The sequence below is a fragment of the Sylvia atricapilla genome, chromosome 2 (assembly GCF_009819655.1).
Source record: "Sylvia atricapilla isolate bSylAtr1 chromosome 2, bSylAtr1.pri, whole genome shotgun sequence".
Taxonomy (NCBI): Eukaryota; Metazoa; Chordata; class Aves; order Passeriformes; family Sylviidae; genus Sylvia; species Sylvia atricapilla.
The window spans coordinates 35,868,235-35,891,985 of NC_089141.1; the positions used below are offsets into that span (position 1 = coordinate 35,868,235).

A 23,751-nucleotide genomic window follows, 5' to 3' on the forward strand; every position below is an offset into this window, starting at 1 on the left:
AGACAAACAGCTGATTTCCTATAATAAAACTTCCAGATGACAAAAGGAAAGATGTTCAGATACACTCAGATATCTGGTAGTTAAACCTCTGCATCCATCAGTTGAAAAAATACCAGTGGAAAATAGTTTAAAAACACACTTTTGTAACATAAGTTTAAAGATTTTCCTGTTTGGCTCTTCTGCCACTAGGTAAAATAATCTGGTTTAAGTTAGAGCTGACAAATCCAAAAAAGAAAACAGAACTGAAAATCTTCTGTATTATATGAGTGACAGACAATCATTTCAGAATAATTGCATGCTGCTTTGGAGTTGTTTTAGTTTGGGTTTGTTCAGGCTATTTTTAGGGGATGGGGTGGGGACAGAAGGAGGGGTTGGTTGTTGGTTTTTTTTTAATTTTAAGAAAACACTTCAAGCATAACACCTGTGTAAGTATGTAAATATATAACAAAGCATATACAGTAATTTCCCAACAATTTATGACCTACCATTCCCAGAAGCCTCTTTAGATACTTTTTAAAATCCATCATGTGGAATAAAAGTGGTTAACTAATGAGAGGAAAGCTAATGTCTTTGCAAATAATTTGATGGGTGAAAGTATGGGTGTTAACATCTTTGAAATGGATCTTAATGTCTCTACTAATTCTGGGCAGCCGGTTTGTTGCAGAGCCCAGACAGTTTGGCTCCTGAAACAACCAAATGAGACTGCACAAGCCTGAACTTCTGAACTTTGGGGTAAAATAGTAGGTTCAAGGGGGGAATATGTGGTAGGCAGTTCAGGAAGGCCGTATAAATAAGTAAATAAAGTTTCAGGACTCCTATGTCTCCCTTTTGGACATAAACCTCGGGTGTTTGTGGATTTTCCTGACACTAACTATCTGAGACTAAAGGCATTTTTGCAATTGGGGACAGGGTTAAGCATCCAAGGGTTGGGATGTTGTGTCCACAACTTTCACCTTATTTGACCAGACAAATTAATCCTTTCTGTACCAACACAGGACATTAGTGCTTCAACAAAATCAACAAAATAACAACAAGAGTAAAACTGCCTGTATCCCCAGCACAGAACCAATGATTTTGAAGACTCGGTAAAAAGCACTTACCACACCAATTCCTTCAAAAGCAAATACTGCAGTCCCAAAAAACAGTGGGTATTTCTTCCAGCCCACCACAGGAGGCAGTTTTCGAGGATCTGCTAGATCCTGAAGAAAACAAACCAAAACAGTGCATTAGCTCTTCGTACAATTTTGATTGCATCATTATGTTATATGAAAGAAAAGTCAGTACACGTTGAAAGTGGTGTATATACTGCTATTTACAATCCCTGGTTTTCCTTCCAAACTTAATCCTTTATTTATAGCCACCTTCCCACACAGAAACTTGCAGATGTATTCATTCTAGGTTCTGTCTCCAGAAATTTTTACATTTAAAGTATCATACTGGTGTATAAAGGAGAATCGATTAAAACAGATGGAAAAGTGCACATCTCACGTCTTATCTCCTGCAAACTTCTTAGTGTACTGCTCTTTCTAACCTGCTTTCATACTGCACAGATATTCTTCATAACTATGAGGGACACAAAAAGACCATCTCTTTAATACAAGCCAAAGTTCTGCAGAATGATTAATTACTACCTTACCAATTTTTCTTTTCATAACTTCTCCTGTCTCCTTGTCCAGCCTGTATCTCTCATTGCTCTTCTCCTCTTGCTCCACTTCCCACTCATCAAAATACACATTTTTATTATCTTAAATTAACATACCTTAAATACAAGATAATGCTGCATTTCAGAAACTGTCAGTCAGTATATATCTATCAGAAACCAACTGCCACATTCGACAAACATAACTTGCCACACTGATAAAAGCAGACAACAAACTTTTTTATACTCACTCTAACAATATACTGGTAAATAATCACCAGGCTGACAGCCATGGACAAATTGGCAAGCAGTGAAAGCAAGGACATGCTCTTAAGGTCACGAATGAAGACCAGGAGGACCAGGAATGGCAGGAAGCACAGCATGTATATTCGTAAATCAGTACTCCTTTTCTCAGAGGAACTGCTAGTGGCACTAACGTTCACGGGCATGGGAGCAAGCTTACTTTCCAAGAATCCTTCATGGACCTTTATTAAAACAAACAAACAAAACCAACACGTTAAACGGTGTGAGTATATCGTCACATTGCTGTTTTCCTATACGGAAGTTTGCCTCTCTGCTCCACCTGGTGAGTGGCAGGAATTTTGAGGTCCCTGTACGTGTACTCCCAGTGCAGAGGGGAAGACAAGGCACTTCAAGTGTTCCATACTCAAAGCAAATGATGAAATCAGGGCTTGAAAGCATCATTATCCCACCAATGAGTAAAGAGGAAATTCATGCATGCAGTTTAGATCAGAGTCTTTTCAGAAAGGGAGAGTTTCAGAAACTGGAAGGAAGCCAGACAGATCTGGGCCTAAATCTTAAGAGTTTGAATTTTCCTAGGGAGAGTAAGGGGGTAAGATGATAAAATGCTATTGCACCTGAGTTCAGTGCCTAACAACCTTATGCCTTCACCATGCACATCATAGCAGCATACACACAAGATAATGTTAGAATATGAACATGTCTGTCTTTCATTTAGTTCAAATGAATTCTTTCCACTCTTCACTTTTTTATCAATATACATTAACTCAATTTTAAAAACCATGAGCTCCAACAGAATTGAGAGTCCTTTATCTAATAAACTGATATAAAATAACACCTATAAATTAAAATTAGTACACAGTGTGAAGGTGCATTAGATTTTTGTACATATCATTACAATAGTTGCCTGTAGTGCAAATCAGAAGATTGAGTTTGGGACTATTCATGACTCTCATTGCTTCTTTTGGGAAAAAGTCAGCGTGGCTGCAACTGCCAAAAATTTGTTTTGTGGAAATGTACACAGCCATCTGTGCTGTGTGCACACCAGAATCAAAACATCCAGAGCTGGTGGTTATTCTGCTTGCTGCAAAATGAGAATAGTTCAATTTGTTTTAACTCTCATCATGCTGTTTCCCTTAGGTATCCCTTCCTTCTCTACCATTGCATTCACCATCTTACAAATTAGCCTATGACTGTACTTAATCTGCTTATGCTGCATAAAGCCTTTGGCTTGATTGCTACAAAAAGATACCTAGACATGAAAAAATGATTCCTTATAGCACAGAGACAAACAAAAATGCTAAATTGATATATAGCTGAAAAAGTTCGCTTAATTTTCATTGTTTCAAACAATCCACAAATTCCGGAAGAGAGAATTAACTTAAAGCTATTCTGGCTGTAACCAAAAGCACTGTGTTGTTTTGGTTTTTTTTTTTTTTCTCCCCACAATGAAAAAGGGAAAGCTAAATGGTGCAACTCTGCAGCCACGGGTTTTCCCAAAATCTCACTTTATATGAAAACATTGCTGGTCATTATGGAAACACCGATGGTTTTCTACCTTGCAAGAATCTAAAGTGTCACTTGCAAGACATTTAACATCTGTTAGCTTTCATTAAGATACCATTTTTAGAAAGCTACAAAAAAGTTCTAATTACATTTAGAATTGAATTCACACAGCTACGATAACTCGATTTTGCCAAGCAGTAAGTCAAACACTTAACCAAATTACTTCCCTAATGCCACATGAAGTAATGCTCTCTGTGGAAGTTTCCTGCTTTCCCACCATACTTAAAACAGAAACACAGAACAAGCACTTTAGGCCTGTCACTTTAAAAGGTCTTGTGTGTTTATCTGCTTGCATGCATTTGCAGGTAGCCAGAGCTGCTCTGCACACAAGGACATGTGAAAGAGCTTCTGAGAACCACAAAGTGATTTGAGCACATAAACTCTATGCTAAAATAAATATTTAGCCCAGCATATCTTCAATTTATACAAATACCTGTAGCCTGATGAGCTATTAAAAAAAAAATAAATAAAACATTTATTCCTTAAAAAACCCAAATCAAACAAGAAACTAGCAGGCAAGATACAGTTCAGGTTCTACAGTACATTTTTACAATACCACAGTATCAACCAGCTTCTACTCAAACAATTTCAAGCATTCAAACACTTCAATCTTTTCTTAAAAACAGAGGCATTCCCTTAGTACACATAAACCCCATTAGAAAGTGCCAAAAGTTAGAAATATTCTTTTCCTATTAACACCACCAAATTCCAACTAGGCATTCAACTGGAGTTTACTGGATAATACAGCTGGAAAATGCAATGTACAATACTCTATAAAATTCCATTCAAATTTTGGCCTACTGTAACCAGCTACCCTGATGATGGGTGTGATGAGATCACATCTCCACATTGTGTTAGGTAAGTGTGGTCATACAAAAGGTAAGTGTGGTCATAGCCTTTATAATTATCTGCCTTTTACTTTCACAAGAGTACTGAGGAAAGCACAGGGAAAGAACCCACCACAGCTAGACACAAACTCTCCACAACCTTCATCAGGTGAATGGATACTGATGCACAATCAGCAAAACACAGCTGACTAAAATTCTTAGACTGTGCCTCCCTGGCCCTACCTTCCCACCTCCCATTTGCACCTCTCAGTTACGAATTATATTCCTGCAATAAACCACAACACTATGACCTGCTTTACAATAGAATAAGCGTGCTAACCCTTCTCCCTACATTGTTCCCTGCTCCAGAATTCACTGGAGAAGGAAATGGAGGCCAAACAGATTCTCAAAAACTTCATGATTTGCAGGAGCCTATGGCAGGTCCTGTTCCTGAAACAGAGTTTAAAGAAACAAGTCAGGGCATCAAAGACATTCTAGCTGGGAGAGGAGAAAAAAAAAAAAAAAAAAAAAAAAAAAAAAAGATACAAATGATGAAATTCTGAGCCTGCTCAGTACAGATGACTATTCTGCATTAACCAGATCTGCAGTCACAGCTGTCTTTAGTCTGAGATAGGAAAGGCACCTACTTCTTGTATGTTTTTTTACAAGTTCCTCTTGTCCTTCCATTTGACCTCACCAAGTACTGAACTTGACTTCATTTTCTAGACAAGTCCTTTGCAGTCCTTGCTGCTTCTAAGTCCTCCAAAAGCCACTTCTCCAAGTTGAACAAGCCCAGTTTCCCCAGCCCTCACAGGACAAGTGCTTCAGCCCCAATCATTTCAGCAGGCTCCCCTAAACTCTGTTCAGTTCAATGACATTCCAGTACTGAGGATATCAAAATTCAGCAGAGTATGCTAGATACAGGCTAACAAACGGGAAGTGAAGGATGACAATCACTTCCCTCCATCTACCAGCAATTCTTCTGCTCATACAATCCAGGATGCTGTTGCATTCAGGGCAAATTGCCAGCTCTTAATCATGACCACTACCCTCTGAATCTGACCATACAAACAGCCCTTTTTCCCCCTCCAGCTAGTTGACCATCCGTCCATCCATCCATCCCATAACAACCTTACTTGGATACAAGTATATGGTCAGAGACAGCATGGAAAAACTTGCTAAATTCAAAGTGGCATCTAGTGCTTTCTCGCAAATTCAGACCCATGGACACAGTTATACTGATAAAAATGCACAGAATGACAGAGTTTATTCCCTTTTGTGGACATTTATTCTTTAATCAACTTTTGTATCAAGAGAGCAGCTTTAACAACACCAGTCAAAACAGTCCCACTTCAGGGCTTAGGCAAGACCAGAGAAAATATCCTGCAAAGGTGGATTTTGAGATGTGATAAAATAGGGATCCTATACATTAACTCAGAAGAGATAAGGCCAGGCAACATCCAGCAAGGGTTAATTGTATGGGAGAACTAAACCAACAGGCACAAGTCACTGAAGAGTTACTGAATCGGAAAGCAAATTGCAAAAGTTTTAGAAATTAAGGATCACAACTCTCCCTCTTAAAATAGAGCAACTGGCTGTGGGAGATCTGACAGCAGAGTAGCAAAGGAAAACTCTAATGAAGATAAGACTATATTGACTTTTTCAGGTGAGGCCTAACATTACCATGACTTTGAAAGTGTTTTCCTAAATTTTGCTTTTAAAAATTGATCAGACAACACTTAAAATTGTTCCAAAAGTACCAAAATACAAAACAACAGGAAGAATTTGGAGTTTTTAAACTTTTTCATGTGCTGTTGAGCTCCAGGCAAATCTGCTGTGGATTATGTTAGGATGGACTATGACACATTTTCTATCTAACACAATCTCCTAAATATTAGAAAACCTAGTCTCCTAAATATTAGAATTAATATTACCACAGATTCCTATTCAGGACAATAATCACTTTCAATCTCCTGCTGCTTTCTGCTAGTGCATTACTGCATATGGCAGTCATGCTGAGTCAAGAACAGCCAACACTGTATGTAATTGTCTTTGTCCCAAACAAAGTAACATGATCTGGTGTCAAACGTTTCGCCAAACCACACAAGGAAATACCACCATAGCTCTAGAAAGCAAGTAGCCACTGAAGTCACTAAGTATAGTGATGTCCCCACACACAAGATTTCATCAGAAGTTACTTCAGTTACTCAAGCATTAATTTATCATGCTAGTGTGATGTCTGAAATAGTTTTTTTCACTCATTTAGATAGCCCAAGCATAGCATTCATCAGCTTCAGCTGAATCCAGGAAGATCAAACATGTGCAAATCTAGATATCAAGTTCCTTGTCTACTCAGAAAACTAATGTACAATTAGAGGCTGCAAAAAATTCAGTTGAACCAATGAACACTCTTCCTTCTTCAAATCACTTACACGAACTGTCTCAGAAGCAAGAAATAATTCAATTTCCCTAGTCTCCTCAATTGAGACCAACACTTCCTTGCCTGTATCCCAAACCACAGTCTGTCAAGCAATTTTATGGACTTTTCAACATCTAGTGAGCTCAAAACAGCAGTCCTTGAACTCACTGGTTCCTCCTAATTTCTTCTTCTCTCAGCTCAAAGAAACAGCCAGTGCAATACATAAGGCTAGATCTGGGACATAATCAATATGTTATCAGAGAGACAAAGGCTATATTATAACCCTGTAATTTCGCATGAACAGGTCAAATAAATGTTTCACAGTTCATTTAGTTCTGGCACTTCATTACATACTGTACTTTGCAACATTTTTAACACACCCAGTTCTATGACTAAGCACAGTTTCCAAACTTTTGTGAGGTTCCCCCCCCCCACCAAAAAAAAAGGAAAAAAAAATCCGAATTCCACTACACAGTATGCTACTGATGGGTCATCCTCAGGATGCTAAAGATCTAAAAAAATGCTCACAAAAAGTAAGAACATGTTTTCATTTCTTAGCTTCATCAGCAAACAATGAAAGAGGACACTTTTCCAGAGAACTCAGCAAATATATATGAGACAGCTGATAAACTTTCCTTCACTAAAAAGGGTGAAGAGGGTGGTCAGGCATTGGAAAAAGCTGTCCAGGAAAGTCTTGGAATTACCACCTTTCTAAGTGCTCAAGGAGTGTATGGATGTGGCACTTAGGAACATGGTTTATTAATGAACATGGCAGTATTGGTTGATCTTGATAAAAATCTTTGCGAAGCCAACCTTCACAATTCCACGACTCTAAGAAATGCCAAGACTCTTGACACAGGACCTTCTGCTGTCCAAGCAGGAAATGCAAAGCAACTATGGCATGAAAGGGGACCATGTTCTTTTGAGCACAGTTTCTTCTTCCTCTCCCTGTGTGTTCCTTCCCCACCCTTGCTGCAGTCAGCCCTCAAGATTTTTGTTCCAGCTTTACTGTTCTTCTCCAGTCTGAAACACTTTCACCCATATGCCTCTTGCTACATCCTGACAAGAGTTAACCAGAACTTCTATCACCAGTCTAAGTTTCTTTGGTGCTCCTGAAAAATATTCCTTAGGAAAAGCTTGACTTGTTATTCAGTATAACTGAAAATAGGATCTTGGAGCACAGTGTCTGGGAAACACTAATGTTACACAAAAAAATCTCAGTGTAAGTTCCCATCAGTTTTGGTGGGTTTAATTTGCACACACCAACATCCAAATATGATCAGCAAAGTACAGATTATAATGCAGATGTACTGGTCAAGGTGTGCCATTAGTAAGATTTTTACTATGTTTTTCCTTTATCTTAGTTTTTCCATTACCATCCTCCCACTCCCTCTGTCCACCTTCCCCATCCTTTCACTACCTCAAATCATTAGATCTAGGCTACACCGATTTTTGTTCTTTGGTGCCCTCTACGGGACCGATTTCTGCAATAGAAAGTTGCCAGGAAAAAACTAGACTTTTCTCTCACAGAAAACCAAGCACAGGGCAGTCCAAATCAAGTACATTTGGAAGCGGAACTTTGGAATTGCTAATGACTTTAATCCACCCATCCATAGGGTCCATGTTACAGGTCCCTGCAGCTACTGTTTTTGCAGCAGTTGTCTTCCTGCAAGAGCTTTCACTTTTTCCACAAGAAAGCAAAAAGTTACCTGAAAAACATTTTAGGGTGTTTCTTTTTTCAAAATCTACAAAAGCCAAGGTCAGCAAGTATTCAGTCTCATGTTCTGCCAAAGGCCACAGCGCATACATAACCAGTTGATCAGGTAAGCATTTCATAAGAAAGGCTTTAATTTAAACTTATATTACAAGGCATGCATTAAAGAACTCATTTCAGAAGGCCAGCAAAATGACATCAGATGGTGCTTTTAACTTTAGAGACAGATTCTGACAGTAGAAGTGTAGTTTTAAAGGCTGGGACTTTTTTTTTTCCTTCATAACATAAAAATTACAGAGTACCCAGCTTCCAAATACACAAATTTGCTTCATTGTGACAGATCTTCATCCACAGAACTAGGAACACTTCCTAAACTAAACATAAATACTTATCTACAATGAGATGAAATAAACAAAACTATCTTCTATGTGCTAACTGCCCAAGGGGACATCCTTCTTCCTAATTAAATTAAGCTATGCAAAGACACCTGTTGCCTACATTATGGGAAGAGTAAAAATCCATATGGATGATTAATGCTCAGCAACCCTGCACACCTTATTCCTCACTTCACTAGTCACAGGAGCACACACAGAATCAGAGAGTCACAGAAACGTTTGGGTTGGAAAAGACCTCCAAGATCACTGAGTCCAACCTTTGACCAACCCTCACCTTGTCAACTAGACCATGACACTGTGTGCCACATCTAGTGGTTTCTTGAACACCTCCAGGAATAGTGACTTCACTACCTCCCCATGTAGTCTATTCCAATGCTTAACAACCCTTTCCATGAAGAAATTCTTCCTGACGCCCAGCCTAAACCTTCCCCAGCACAACTTCAGGCTATGTCCTTTCATCCGGTCACTGGTTGCCTGGGAGAAAACAACCCCCACCTGGCTACACCCTCCTGTCAGGCAGCTGCAGCAAGTGGTAAGGTCACTCCTGAGCTTCCTTTTCTCCATGTTTAACACCCTCAGCTCCCTCAAGCCACTCCTCATATGACTTACTCTCTAGACTCTTCCCCAGCTTCACTGCCCTTCTCTGGACTCACTACAGCATCTCAACGTCTTTCCTGAAGTGAGGGGCCCAGACCTGGACACAGAACTCAAGGTGCTGCCTCACCAGCACTTGTATGGATACCAGCCAAGATTCAGACTCATTAAGCTCTATGACAGCTCACTAACCAGTGTCCCGAGCAGAGGACACAGCCTAGAACATTGGTAGAGTCCTGGAATCCTAAAAAACCCATAGAAGGGAGAGCACCACAAACTCAACATGCCTGTGTTTGAACATCCATCCTGTGCTGCTGACCCACCGTGGGCCATGTGCTCAGACACACAAACTGCTGACTGCAACTGCCAAGTGTGCCCTGAGGAAGGACCAACACCTACCAGGACCCCATCAACAAAATCCCCCTCTGAGAAGGAGCTTAGAAGGACTGGAGAGCAAGAGACAAAGCAGGTGAATGAAAGCAGGAGCAGCTCTCACAAAAGTGATAGGCAAGGTTTTGTTTGCTTTCATCAGTGATGGATGGCTGTAGGGAAGAAAAGAGGTAGTTGGGTTTTACTGGGGTTGCTTGCAATGTGTAAAGGCATTTGTGGCTGTGGCGATTAATTCGCAATGCTTAGGTGACTTAAGAAACTTCAGAGATAAAACTTGAAAGAAAGAGATGTGACCAAATACAAAGCATTCACAGAAAAGCAAAAACAATTTTAAGATTGTATCATGTCTCTCCTCTATTAGATAAAGGGGAGACAGGATAAAAATATTCAAAAATATAAAATCCACAAATAGAAAAGAATAAATTACTTATAGCTAGAACATGAAATAAAGAACTTACAATATCAGTAAGAAATCTGAAGCTTCTACAAAGAAGCAGCTGTCTAACAGATAAAGAAAGCATTGGAACTGACTACTGAGGAAGCTTAGAAATGTCAATGTCAGGCATTTTTTGGAACAAAAATCAGGATTCATTTAGATACAGTGGATTCTGTGAATAGAAGGGACTAAACAAGAACAAAAAAAAAAAATTCTAGTTACATGAAAAAGATAAAATATGCCCAGGAGTTTGGGGAGAAAAAAAAGAAGTCAGCAGAAAGCATAGGGAGAAAAAAAAAAATCTAGGACGACTGGCTAATTTTTGAACTCAACAAACAAGTAAGAAGGAAATATACACTTTCACAAGACTTGAATTTAGTTCAGCTTGCCCACTGCCCCTTTTAACCAAAAGCTTTATAGGAAATAAAAGTGAGGGAAAATGCATCTGAACCCATAACTGCTTCCATATTGCAGCATTACTCACTTGTTTCACATTTTCTGCCAAGAACACAACATAAACGCCACAAAATCCTAGCTGTGTTATCACTAGGAAAAAGTCCACAATACACCTGAGGAAGAAAAAACAAACATACATTATACTTAAGATCCAAACAATCATCCCATTGCTACCTAATATGCAATTACTGCTCCTTTTTAGAGTAGTCCAAATGCTAGACTCAAATGCCACATTAATCTCACAAGCAGTGCAGAGCAGGTTCCTCCTACATCAAAACAGGATGGTGATCACTGAAAGACCACAGTGGCTCAGACTGTTTTGAAAAAAGTGATACACAATGATGGCCTGGAGACAGGCTCTAATGAAACTCTGCTAGAGTCAGGCACAGAGCAAAGATCTGCCCCAGAGAATGGATTTGCTGCAGCACAGAGTCTCTGGAGACCCAATCGCCCATTTGAGGCTTGTAACTCTTTGGTGCAATAGAAAATTGTCATTATATATCAGAACAAACCGATTTTCCCTCTAATTGAGCTCTACTTCACTCCTATGAAGTCATCACAACACATCTTAAAACACTAGCACACTACTAAGACGCTGCATCCTTGAAAGTAACATGAAAAGCATATAAAAAATTCTTCCACAAGTGAGGTAAAAACCATTTTAAACTAAGGCTGAGCAACATGTCTGTTTCAGATTCACAATTTCACTGCTGTGCAGTCATACCATAAACTCTACAAACAGCAACAGATGGTGAAGCAAAAATAATATGTCTTTTGTAAAAGAGGGATAAAATATATAACAGACACAACAAGCCATTTCTATTTTCACATCATAGTTGCAAAAATAGTAAATACTTCTCCATTATTTATAACGGAACCAAAGAATTGTTTTGCTTCCTCTCAGAATACATACATTAAAGTAATTAACATTTGCAGTGTCAACCTGCAATGCAGAGAAATGTTGGGAAAAGGGAATGAAAATTTTAACTACTTCACTGCATTAGAGAACACAGAATGCATTTCTAGTTATAACACATCACTTCCTATATTGCTAAACAGAATTCTTTTTCTTCAGAGGTCTTGTGAACTGAAAATTGAAATGCCTAATAGAGTCAGACATCCTCCAATCTCACTACTACCAGCTGGCAGCAGGAAATAACAAATCACACTGCATAAAAGCATTTTTAAGGAAGGTAAAATCTTAGTAAAATGGAAATCTCCTAATCATTCCAAGTGTAGCCATTAACTTTTAAAAATGAATTTCCTCAATTAAATTCTAGTTCACACTTACCGGCCCCAAGAAGCTCGTTTCTGCAGAGCAGGCAGGGGCCCCACTTCCATTGCACAGCTAACTGTATCACTATATCCCAGGGAGGACTTCTTCATCCTAAAATCAAATAGTGAAGAAAAAACAGTGTTACCAGAAACTATGAAGACCTAGGATCCTACTTTGAAAATACTGTTGGTCTTCCATGATTATAACAAGTTGTCACCTGTGGCAACACTCTGCTGCTGTTAAATTTCGGAGGTATGGTTTCGGCTTCTTTACCCCAGGAAGGGCTATTTAGCCCCCCAGTTCAACAGCATTAAATGAATTTCTTACAAAATAAGGGTTTTTTTGATAAACTACTCTAAGATCATATTCTTATTATATGAGCTTAAGAAATTAATCTCAAATCTAAAAGCCACGAAGAATCTAAATAGAATTCAACTGTTGTTGCACAAGCAGTTACTCACAATTGATCCAGAGATCTTATTTCAGTCATCAACTTTAAAGACCATTCAAAACTACAGAAGAAAAATTCAGGAATGACAGGGTCCATTCACAGTACACTATCATATTAATCTGGTAAAACAGATTTTCCAGCTACAGAAACATAAATAGCTTTGTGATTCTACTCAGTTCAAAAGTTCATTGCACTTTTAAACAAGACCATCACACTGCTTCTCTTTAACACTTGACAGTACAATAAAAATGTTTAATGAAAATGACTATTAATCAAAATACTCTGTCAGTCAAAACTGTGTAACTGCTTCCCCGCAGTACAGCATGTCTCACTTGGAGGAATATTTAATATTTACCTGCTCAATAACATCATTTGAACACATTCCTTCAGCACTACAACTTCAAAGAATCAAGTTGCCACAATTCAGAGACAGAGCTCACATATAATCATGAAAGCCATTAACAGCATTTCTTAGTTTATCTTTTACTCCTGTAAAGTACTTATAAATTGTATAATCATAAACTATTTACATTTTTCAAAGCTATGAAGACTCAGAAGCTCTACAAATATAAGAAGGACTGAAAATAAGCAATTAAAGCTGCAATGAGAAAGACCTGATTATCTTCTTACCTGTGGCCCAGCAGGTAAGAAGGTACTGGGCCACACAAATTAAACCAACCTCATTTTGTGTATGAGCAGAGAAACAAATAGGTTTTTTCAATGTGTTGCACAAAGCATAGCTATCATGATCAGGTGCACACTAAGAATTTGAGAAGATTCTAAACTGGTAGAAGAAACTGCTACAGCACCAGACTATTTTGTAGACCAAAAACCACAAGCAGAAATGAGGAATTAAAAGAAAAAAAAATACTTAAACTCAGCAACTGAATGAGTAGTTGCACATTTACCTCTGACATAGATAGTGGCTGCAACGTACCAAGATGTGCATACAGTGAACAGATATAAATCCTATGAACACAAGGCTGATTGGTCCAACCTGGTATTGGGAAAAAAAAGGGACAACACGGGAGATAGAGAAATTTTCATGAAAATACGCTGGGGAAAAATTTTTACATGAAAAAATTTCACATTGTAGCAAATAAAGTAATAATTAAAAACTTCTCCTCCTCAGTGGGGTGCTGATGATGATGTTTTATGTCATCCCTCAGTTTCAGTTTACTACTTAAAAGAAGGCTATTCAGGGATGATCAAGCCATAAGTACCAAATGAGTACTTCACTCCTCTAACTGTTTCACTTGCCAAAAGAGCTTGTCAAGAAGACTGCATAGACTGCACAATTCTGTGGTTTGAACCACTTGAAAGTGGCAATGACAGTAAAACTTACAAGTTACAGATAACCATCAAATTACATTATTTGTTTCAGAATAGATGCTTGACCAGAAGTTTTCACAGGAGGAACTTGCCTTACACACATGTAACTTTCACTCTCAAACTGAACAGCCCGTACTATGGAATTACAGGATTATTTAGTCTTAAAATGAAAATTTCATTTGATTAAATTTCCCTTGCCCTAGAAATGCATTGTTTGTAACCAGGCATAAACAACCTGGGCTATACACTATTTCTGCAGAAACACTAGATTTGATTTTACAAGCTGATGCTTCATCCTAAGACATACAATCTGTCTCTAGAGAAGTCTGTACAAAGATAAAATGACCCCATAGAAACAATTCCCATGAGATATCACAGAAGTCTGAGTAAATAAAAATATTTCTTTTTTTTGGAAGAACTTTTTGTTTGGACCAGAAAAATACTTTGGCCAAGCGAAAATGCAACTCATGCAATGAAGTCTTCAGGGTGAATTTTCTTTAAAACAATAAAATCTTAATCTTCAGTACTGATTTCTCCAAATTACAGAGCAGAAATGACAAAATTCTATTAAGATGGCAGTGACAAATAAGCATTGAGTTTTCAGGACATATATCTGTAAATCTTCCTAGATGATTTTTCTAGTCTATGAAAAAAAAATTCTTACCACAATGCCAGCATTTTTTATTGCAAGCGGAAGACCGAGAAGCCCAGTTCCGATGTTTCCCTTGAGGAGGTGAGTCAGTGTTTGTGTAAACCTGAGGATAAAATGTCACATTAGAAGTACACACAGATGGGGTAGGGGGCAAAAAAACCCCACATCCTTTGTCTATAATAAAGTGATAAATTTCAAGTTTCAACTTAAAATTTACAGTGGTCCAGCTATTTTAAAGGAAGTGCACCACTTCAAATAATGTTTTTATTCATCTTTACATATGAGCATCCTCAAGTACAGCACACAATGGAATACACAGTTCTTTACCCCAGCTTGTGAAATGTTACTTTCTCAACAATTTCACAGTTCTTTTGCCTCAGAGTCAAAATTACCAAGTTTTATCAATGTTATTTTAAAATTTATAACATTCAAAACTGCAAATTAAAACATTCATCAGCTGCAAATCACAATTCTGTCAGCCAAGCCTTATCCAAAGGACAAAAGACCCCAAAACATTGACAAGCTTTTCTAATCAACTTTCAAAATAGGTTGTCTCCAGAGTATCTCAAATTCTTTTTCAAATTGTGATTGGACTTTAAGTAACCTAATCCCTCTACAAATAAGAACCTTGAAGTATTTTACAGCCAGTAAATTGTGAGCTTCAAAAGAAGTGAGAACCTCCTCAAAATGGGCTGCTTTTTGGGAGAATTATGCAAAGTCCTTACGTATAACCACAAAACCATTATGCAGGTGCAAGAAGACCCCTTTGGAGTTCAGAAAACTGGTCATAAGAAACAAATCTGAGGCAAGAAATTTGCACAAGCTGATACTTAAAATTAACACATACGTAATGCCTTCTTTATTGTCAAGCTGGTAGTGTGTCTTAACCGGCAGGAAAGTATTTTCATGCTCTTCATCTGAGATACCATCTGAGTCATCTTCATCAATTAAAGGCTTCATTACTTCCATGCCTGTACAACAGATTTAACACTACATTAGCATTAGAAACCAGCTTACAGTTCAGAACTAAAACATGATTCAAACTTCCCACCCCATGAGGTTTTAACATGTTTCTAACTACAAAGATGATTTAAGCAGATACATAGAGCACAAGTTTGCACAGGATATCCTCTCTTTAAAGTGGCATACCATCTCATGATCATCATCATTATTATTATTATTACTATTATTACGGCCAAACACAACAGTTTTTCACTAAGAAAAGTAACTTTCTATCATGAACATGACGCTGGTTTAAATCACTTTGCAAGCTAATGCAACATAAAGCAAAACAGAAAAGTCATCCATCATTACAAAAGGGTGAGATTTGTCTAAACTACTGGTAGCTACTTCAGAATTAAACATTAAGTCTGCATTCAGAGAGGTAAGACAGATACCACAGAAAGTATCTCCATTCATGGAAGAACCAAAATACAGGAATCAGGTTGCATGCTTTGAAAGCTGCAATTTCATGAACCTTTTAAACCAGCATAAAATTCCAGCTAAATAACAGCACCAAGTAACAGCAAGCAGTCAGCAGTGAACAAAATTGCCTTTCAGGCAAAACTAACAACTTATGCCAGTTTAATGTTGAGGAAATTATAACCATTTTAAATTACTACAGTTAAGCAAAGCAAATCCTGCCAAGAGCAAAAAGATAATTTATCCTACACTTGCCTACCACAGTATCCATTCATAAAATATATTGAATAAGTCTCAAGTTCCAAAACTTTCAACAACAAAAAAGAGAAATCTCTGTGATCTTAATGTTTTGTATTAACAAACAAACAAACCCACCACACCACATTTACATTTACATTACAAAACAGCCATTTTGTGTCAGGGTTTTGGTGGTTATAGGGCTGCAGGAGTGACTTCAGTGAGAAGGTGCTGGAAGCTTCCCCCATTTTAACAGAGCCAATGTCAGCTGCTTCCAGGAGAGATCTGCTGCAGGACAAGTGCAAGCCCATCAGCAATAGTGGCAGCACCTCTGCAGTAACATAGTTAAGAAGGGAAAAAATACCTGCCGAGTAACTACAGCTGGAGAGTGGACTGAGAATATGTGACATCAACAGCCCTGCAGACACCAAGAGCAGTTCAGAAGGAGGGGCAGCTCCTGGAGGACCCCACATGGAGTAGGTGGATGCCCAAAGAAGGCTGTGACCTCAAGGGAGGCCCACACTGGAGCAGACCTCCTGCAGAGGGCCTGTGGCCCCAAGGAGAGAAGAGTCTAAATCTGGAGCAGCTTTACTGGCACATTTGTGACCCCACGGGGACCCATTGTGGAGCAGTTTCTGGAAGACTTTCTCCCATGGGAGTGGAATATGGAAAGAGTGTGAGGAGTCCTCTCACTGAGGAGAAAAGAACAGAAGAAACAACAACATGGTGAACTGACCACAGTCCCCATTCCTCATCTTCCTGCACCACTGAAGGAGAAGAAGTAGAGAAACTGCGAGCCGAACGCAGGAAAAATGGAGAGATGGGTAGAAGATTTTTTTTTTTTTTTTTAGATTTATTCTTATTTCTCATTAGCCTGCTCTGATTTGACTGATAAGAAATCAAACTCACTCACCCCAGTCAAGTCTGGTTTGCCCATGACAATAACTGGCAAGTGATCTCGCCCTGTCCTTTTGTCAACCCACACACAAGCATTTTGCTATATTTTCTCCAGCTAAGGAGGGGAGACTAGCTTTTGTGTACACCCAGAATCCAGCCAAGGTCAACCCACCACAACCATTAAACAAATCATTAAGGTTTTTATGAAGACTTGGAGATGTCTAACCACCAGCAGGGCACAGAAGCCAATGTTAAACAACTTCCAGAGTAAAACTAGAGAACAACTGCAAAAATCCCACAAAGCAGAAGGCACCTTATCCAAGTCATTAAAATTAAATCATATAGCTCAAACTCTTCTGAAAACACCAAAAGGTTGTCAAAATTACATGTCTGAAAAGTTGAAGGCAGTAGTGAAAGCACTTGACAGACGCAAAGATGCCAAGTCAAGAGCAAAAATCAGAGGTCAGAAACTCAACCAGAACGTACACTTTAAAGCAAATTTATACTCAGTGATATTCTAATTACACAAGTCAGGATGGACTTCACCACATTTCTCTACACAACACATAGTTTATGAATTGATCAAAAGAAGGATCACCAAAGTTCCTTCCCTCTGCTCCCACGGCATTGTGCTGACTAGTTCTGGAGGACGACACGACCATCCTCCCCCTCAGCTCTGAGTCCCTGCTGGGCTCATTTGATGCTCACAAAGCATACTCTAGACCTGGAGTGAAAATTTGCTTCCTCAGGGATCAGAGGGAGCAGGAAGTTTCACCCAGTGAGGAATTGATTAGGCACATTTTCATTCTTTGAAGTATTGATTCTAAACTAACAATCTGAAGGAACAAGCCAAACTACAAGCGTGCAAGTCTGTGATCACAGGAAATTCAACAACATATAAAAGAAATAATAATTAAATTAATTTTCCAATTTTGTGTCCATCACATTTTGTAGGATGCTCTTCATAATGCTAAATAATAATGACAACATACAGCAAGTAAGGCTCTGATTTAGCAGTAGCAGGGGACCAGCATGACCCTTAAGACCAACAGCTTTGGTGAGTACCGGCAACTGCTCAGCGAAGGGAGAAAAGTAAAATTTTCTTCTTTCACTGCAACTTGAGACTGGAACGTTTGGTATATACATACATCTACCCTGTTTCTCATGCAACCAGATGACACACAGAAGACTCTGAACTTTATTTAGACATCCCATTTTACCTTCTCTCCCAACTTCCTGACCCATCTTCTGATCACAAAGGTAGCCATTTAAGAACAGACTTAGACATATGAAAGCATTCCCCTCATCTTTCAAGTAATAAAATTTTCCTGACACAAGCTATTTTTCTTCTGAAAAGTCATCGCCCCATGCTTAAAGCCACGTAGTCATCTCAGGGTTATTGTTATCACTGTCCCACTGCCCCATTCACCCACTTCCTGAGAAATGGCTTAAATAGATCCAAGAATATCCATTTCCAATATGCACAATAAGGCTGGGAGTTTGCTGTTCCTATCCTAATGTAATAATGCACTTGAGAATAATTTCCATTGTAAGTTTTAAAACACAGGCTACAGCAATATAATCAACTCACATTGTCATAACTATACAGGTTATGACTTACTACAGGTTCCTCTGAAATACTGCATTATATAAAACATTCCAACAATGCTATCTGGTCTCTCTCCTAGCCATAAAATGCTCTTGAATTGCTTCTTTTCCTCACCATTCCTCCTTTATCCCATGATTGAACAGTAACCCATTAACAGTAATGGTACTGAGACATTAATGGGAGGTTTGGATCATGTGACTTTCTAAGCATGAGTTTTCATTTGATAATAGATCTCTACTGTTGGAATACTGTGGCTGTGTTCCAGTGACATCCACATTTACCCACAGTGACATCCAGGTAACATCCACATTTAATGGGTCCAAACTTGTAGTCTAGAGCACATGAGACAAAAAAGCTTGAGCTTTGCATACGTGGATCTAGCTTGAAATTAGTTATTCTGCAACATCTGCAGTCACTGACAGAAAACTGGCACTGAATACCCACATTCACTTTGTATTTCAATTGCACCTACTGGACCTTTGTAGGAAGGAATCAATCTCAAACTGCAGCACAAGAACAGCATATGCAGGTCATACCTGAATCAGAGCAAACCTCAGCCAACATTAGATCCATGCTCCACCAAAGTGTCCTGGCTGCATCCAAACACACCGTGAATAACCCAACCCAGTGCCCAGCCATGGAACTCACTGAAAATTTTGCATTATCATTATTCAGCACAAATAAGAATAAGGAAACTCATTTCTGTACACCCTTTTGTTTTCACTTAGACAAAGCACCAGCCAATTTTCGGCCCTGTCCTTCCATCAACCAATATGAATTTCTTTTCTCCTTGTTCCAATACAAAGATCTTTTCAGATCAAATGCTGTCTTCTGATTGTCTTTAACAGTTAATTAAACTGATATTGTTTCTGCTTTCTTCTATGTACACCCATACAAGCAGAGTGCCAAAAAGCTCTGCAAATACTCCTGCTATCAACCAAGCCAACAAAAAGTGCCTTTCAACTTCTCCCAACATTATCACTGCAATGTTGAAACTAATTCCCTAAGCCACTGGAGAGATAAATCTCTGATTTATTACTGCTACACATCACACTATAATCATGCGTAAATGTCAACACTGTATCCTCAAAGACCAAATTTTCAATCACTAATCAGCCCTCAGTTACATAGTGAGATTAAATCTGTAGTGTTAAAATTGTTACGATTACTATTTCCAAATTTGTACCTTCATGTGTACTTTTCTATCCCCTAAAATTTGCCAGCATTTCACCAACACTTATGGACATACTGCCAAAGAAACTTTTGAACTGTTACTAGATTTACTTAATTCTCAAGCTTTTGGAGCACACTGAAGAAATCATCTTGTTCAAAAGTTCAGCAAAGAACTAGATTTTCACTGAGAACTTTAGTTAATTTTTCTGTATTACTCAAGCAATTAACAGTTCCAAATTTAACTGAACCACTCAGCACCACAGGGGATAAAGATCTCCATCATTTTTATTTTATGGGGGAAACCGTGACAAAAGAATGAAGCAGTTTGCCAGGCGGGCATAGCAACCTAAAGGAGATATTAAAAATAAAAGCCAAGTACAGTCTTTTAATGTTCCTTGGGAGAAGGTCACACCCCAGATGAATTCATGTCTAAAACCCCTTTTCCAAATCCAATTTAACAATATGGTCTGTTTTTCATTCGCTTGGGGTATTTTTCCCTTCAGGTTTTTGAAGTCAGTGTCAGCAAAGGGAATGCACTGGACTTGAAATACAAGCATATAAAGATTGGGAGACAGGATATAGGATATAGCATACCATTGCTTGCATCAGCTGGTTTGACTTTTTTTAATTTAAGGGAGAGGAAATACGCAGTTTTTGTTGGAGCAGCATTTCACACGTATATTAAGTGCTCTGCAAAAAGCAGTAGGCAAAGGAGGTCTTGTACGTACTTCACTGCTCAGTCGGCTTCTACACAAGAACATGCCCACAGGGCCAGAAACACTGCCCAGGATTCACAAACTGTGAACCGTGTTTATTAAATAGAGGATGACCCAGTGCCTCTGTAATTGGGATAAAGATTCAATTTAGCAAGCAGCTGTTTTGACTGCTCCATGAAAAGAGAAAAATCAGCACCACATCATCACGGTCGCCTAAAATGCAAGTTTATGCTAATATTTTCCCACAGGCTACGGAAGTCATATTCAGGATCCTGAGGGCATACCCACAGCTTCTGTCACCAACCAGGGCTGGCTGCTTCTATGGGACAAAGTTAGCAACTGAATCTATGAACAAGCAGACACATTCAAGGAGTCTTCACTGCAGTGTTAACACAGAAGAAACATTTATATCTGGCAGCAACCACGTCTGTGACAACAGGAGAGGCTCGGTGTTCCCAGCAACTGCACTCAGTTCACAGATGATCAGTGTATTACCTCAACGCTGTGGAGAGGCTTTTCAATTCAGCATTCAGAACCAGGGCTCTCAAGATAAATTTAATTACAAAGAAAACACTGTCACTAATTATTTTCAAAGTAATGCTCGGTTACTCCCTCAACCACAGAAGGAAATACCTCCTTAGATATTTAGCTACTTTATCCTCCCAGCACTCCTCCAGAAGACAACCAACTGTACAGTACAGCTTTGTCCACAAAGCACATATGACCAGCTACGTTACTCAGTCACATGCTTCCACCGCCTCCAAAGACATTACAGAGCAAGACAAAGTGCCTGAGAATGGTACTGCTAGAGGCATGCTGGCCCAGATGGATAAGCCTTTGTAAATTTTCCCAGCTCAAGGGGGAAATAACAGGTAACTTCATTAAGTCATACACAAGCCAGCTCCCTTTTTATTTTCCACTACAGTTACTCCTGTTGAATATAAGAGATATACAAACAAACAAAATGCTCAAAATAAAATATATTATTGTTTGAAAATTTAAAAGGAAAATCTCATCTGGTTTTAAAATTCCTGTTAACACTAATAATCACTTTTTCCAAAATAGTCAAAGTGAGCATTAGCTTTTGTTGTGTTTATTTGTCAAGAACTCCAAGCTATGCATTGTGCAGTTATTTTAAACCTTTTTTATTTGTCTTAGAAAAATAAATCTTGGGTCATTTATTTCTCTCCATTAAAGACTATAACTTAATAAATTAGATTTATCCAGCTTTATGGTAGAATGTATTAATCTTGAGAATGGTTATTTCTAAGCAAATATTTAAAGTCAATAATGCCCCTGAATGAGGAGGAAGAACTGTTTGCTTTTACATCGTAACTGTAGGATCCAGAAGGCTCATAAAATGAGACACTTGAGTTATTAAACCAAAGTGCACACAGGTCTGTATAGCTATTACACCCTTTCAGAGGAGCAATTTTACCCCAAACCACAATGGATCACTTATTTGGACAGACACTAGCCTTAAATAAGCCACTATCCTGTCTAGACCAAGCCACACATTTCTACAATTAACACACTCTTAAGTGACAACACATTGGCAAAAACTTCAGTTTTATTAAGTATTCAATAGCAGTGAACCATGCAAAAGATTTTGGAATTCTTACCAGGTGTGGAATTGCATTTTTAAACAGTTAATCCCATAGAAAATCCCATTTCTATGGGTTCTGACAGAAAAACTGTGCAATGTGTGAACTTCTGTGGGGAAAAAAAGAAAAAAGCTCTAAAATTTATTTCAGCTTTCACTCCAAAGTGATAATCCCTCCATTCAAGATGGATCAGCCTTGGGGACAATAAAATTTGAAGCATGTCTTCCAAGTCCTATCATTGCCACTGGACAGGACAAAACCTGCAGATTTCCAGGAGAAGGAACAAAGATGACTGGGGGACTGGAGCCTCTCTCTTATGAAAATAGGCTGAGGGAGCTGGGCCTGTTCAGCCTCAAGAAGAGGCAGCTGAGAGGGGACCTCATCAACATAGATAAATATTTGAAGAGGGGTGCCAAGGGGATGGAGTCAGGCTCTACTCAGTGGTGCCAACCACTAGGACATGGGGCAACGGGCAGAAACTGATGCACAGGAAGCTCCACCTGAAGAAGAGTTTCTTTACAGTGTGGGAACAGGTAACCCAGAGAGGCTGTGGACTGTTCCGCTCTGGAGATACTCAAACCCCCCTTGGCTGCGATCCTGTGCCATGAGCTCTAGAAGGGCCCTGCTTGAGCAGGGAGGTTGGACCAGACAAACCCACGGTGGTCCCTTCCAACCTGACGCATCCCGTGATTCTGTGAACACAGCTCTGAGATGAGATTTCCATGAGGCCAGCCCAGCCCCAGCTATACTTTGTAACTAAACCTCCTACATGATACCTCGTCCATCCATGGGCAAAAAAACCCTTAAGAGATGAACAACTATGTGCCCTCCATCAATTAGATTTAATTGGAAAAACTGGAAAGACTCATATACAGTAAATAGAAAAAATACAACACCGTAAATATATAAACACACATACGCCCCGGGAAAACCCAACCCAGTCTTCCAGGGCAGATAAATGCATCACCTAACGATACAAAGAGAACGTATTTCCGTGAACTTCTCTGGAGGCCGTGAGTTCACCAGGACAGCGGGCGCCAGCCAGGTGCGAATGACGCCCCGGAGGAGAGGCCCCTGCCGCCCCGCAGAGCCCCGGCTGCGCTGCCCTCAGCCCGCCCGGCCCCGCCGACACGGCCCCAGCGCGGCGGAGACACCGCAGCGCCCACCCCCACCGCAGGTGGGATGGTTCATCCCGCCCGCCTCGGTGCGCTGAGCGCCGCAGCGCATCCCCGGTGGGCCGAACCATCTCTCCTGAAGCGGAGGGGAGGCACGGGCCGGCCGGCCGGTCCCGGCGCTCACGCCCCCTCCTCTCCGCCCCGCAGCTAGCCGCCATCCCGCCGCCTCTCGGCCGCTCCCACCGCCGCCGGGCTGCACGGCTCGGGTCGCCTCACCCAGCTCCTCCCTGCCCGCGCCGGCCATCGCCCCGCCGGGCTCGGCTCGCCCTTCCGCCGATGTGGAGCCGGCCGGCGCGGCGCATGCGCCCGGCGGGAGCGAACCACGGCGGGCAGGCGGGCCCTGCGCGGGCCGGCGGAGGCGGTGCCGGCTCCGGGGCTGCCGCCTTCCTCGCCGCCCTGCGCCGCGGGAGCGGCTGCCCAAAACACCGTGGAGTATCTCCACTTGGAAGGGACCTATAAGGATCTTCAACACCCTGCTCCACCTAAAACTAAACCCTGTGATTAAGAGCA

General features: G+C 39.9%; 1 protein-coding gene across 1 annotated transcript in view; it reads right to left on the reverse strand.

The window, feature by feature from the left end:
- The window catches only part of SLC36A4 (solute carrier family 36 member 4), an 85,971-nt gene extending 62,434 nt beyond the window's left edge, over positions 1-23,537 (reverse strand). Inside the window, exons 1-8 of the mRNA XM_066341307.1 lie at positions 23,458-23,537; positions 15,256-15,379; positions 14,421-14,511; positions 13,333-13,421; positions 11,989-12,084; positions 10,726-10,810; positions 1,891-2,124; positions 1,101-1,199 (exon numbers count right to left, since the gene is read on the reverse strand). Of these exons, the coding sequence (XP_066197404.1) occupies positions 1,101-1,199; positions 1,891-2,124; positions 10,726-10,810; positions 11,989-12,084; positions 13,333-13,421; positions 14,421-14,511; positions 15,256-15,379; positions 23,458-23,485 (846 nt within the window). The 5' untranslated portion in view covers positions 23,486-23,537. The remainder of the gene's footprint in view (positions 1-1,100; positions 1,200-1,890; positions 2,125-10,725; positions 10,811-11,988; positions 12,085-13,332; positions 13,422-14,420; positions 14,512-15,255; positions 15,380-23,457) is intronic.
- Positions 23,538-23,751: the final 214 nt, after the last annotated feature.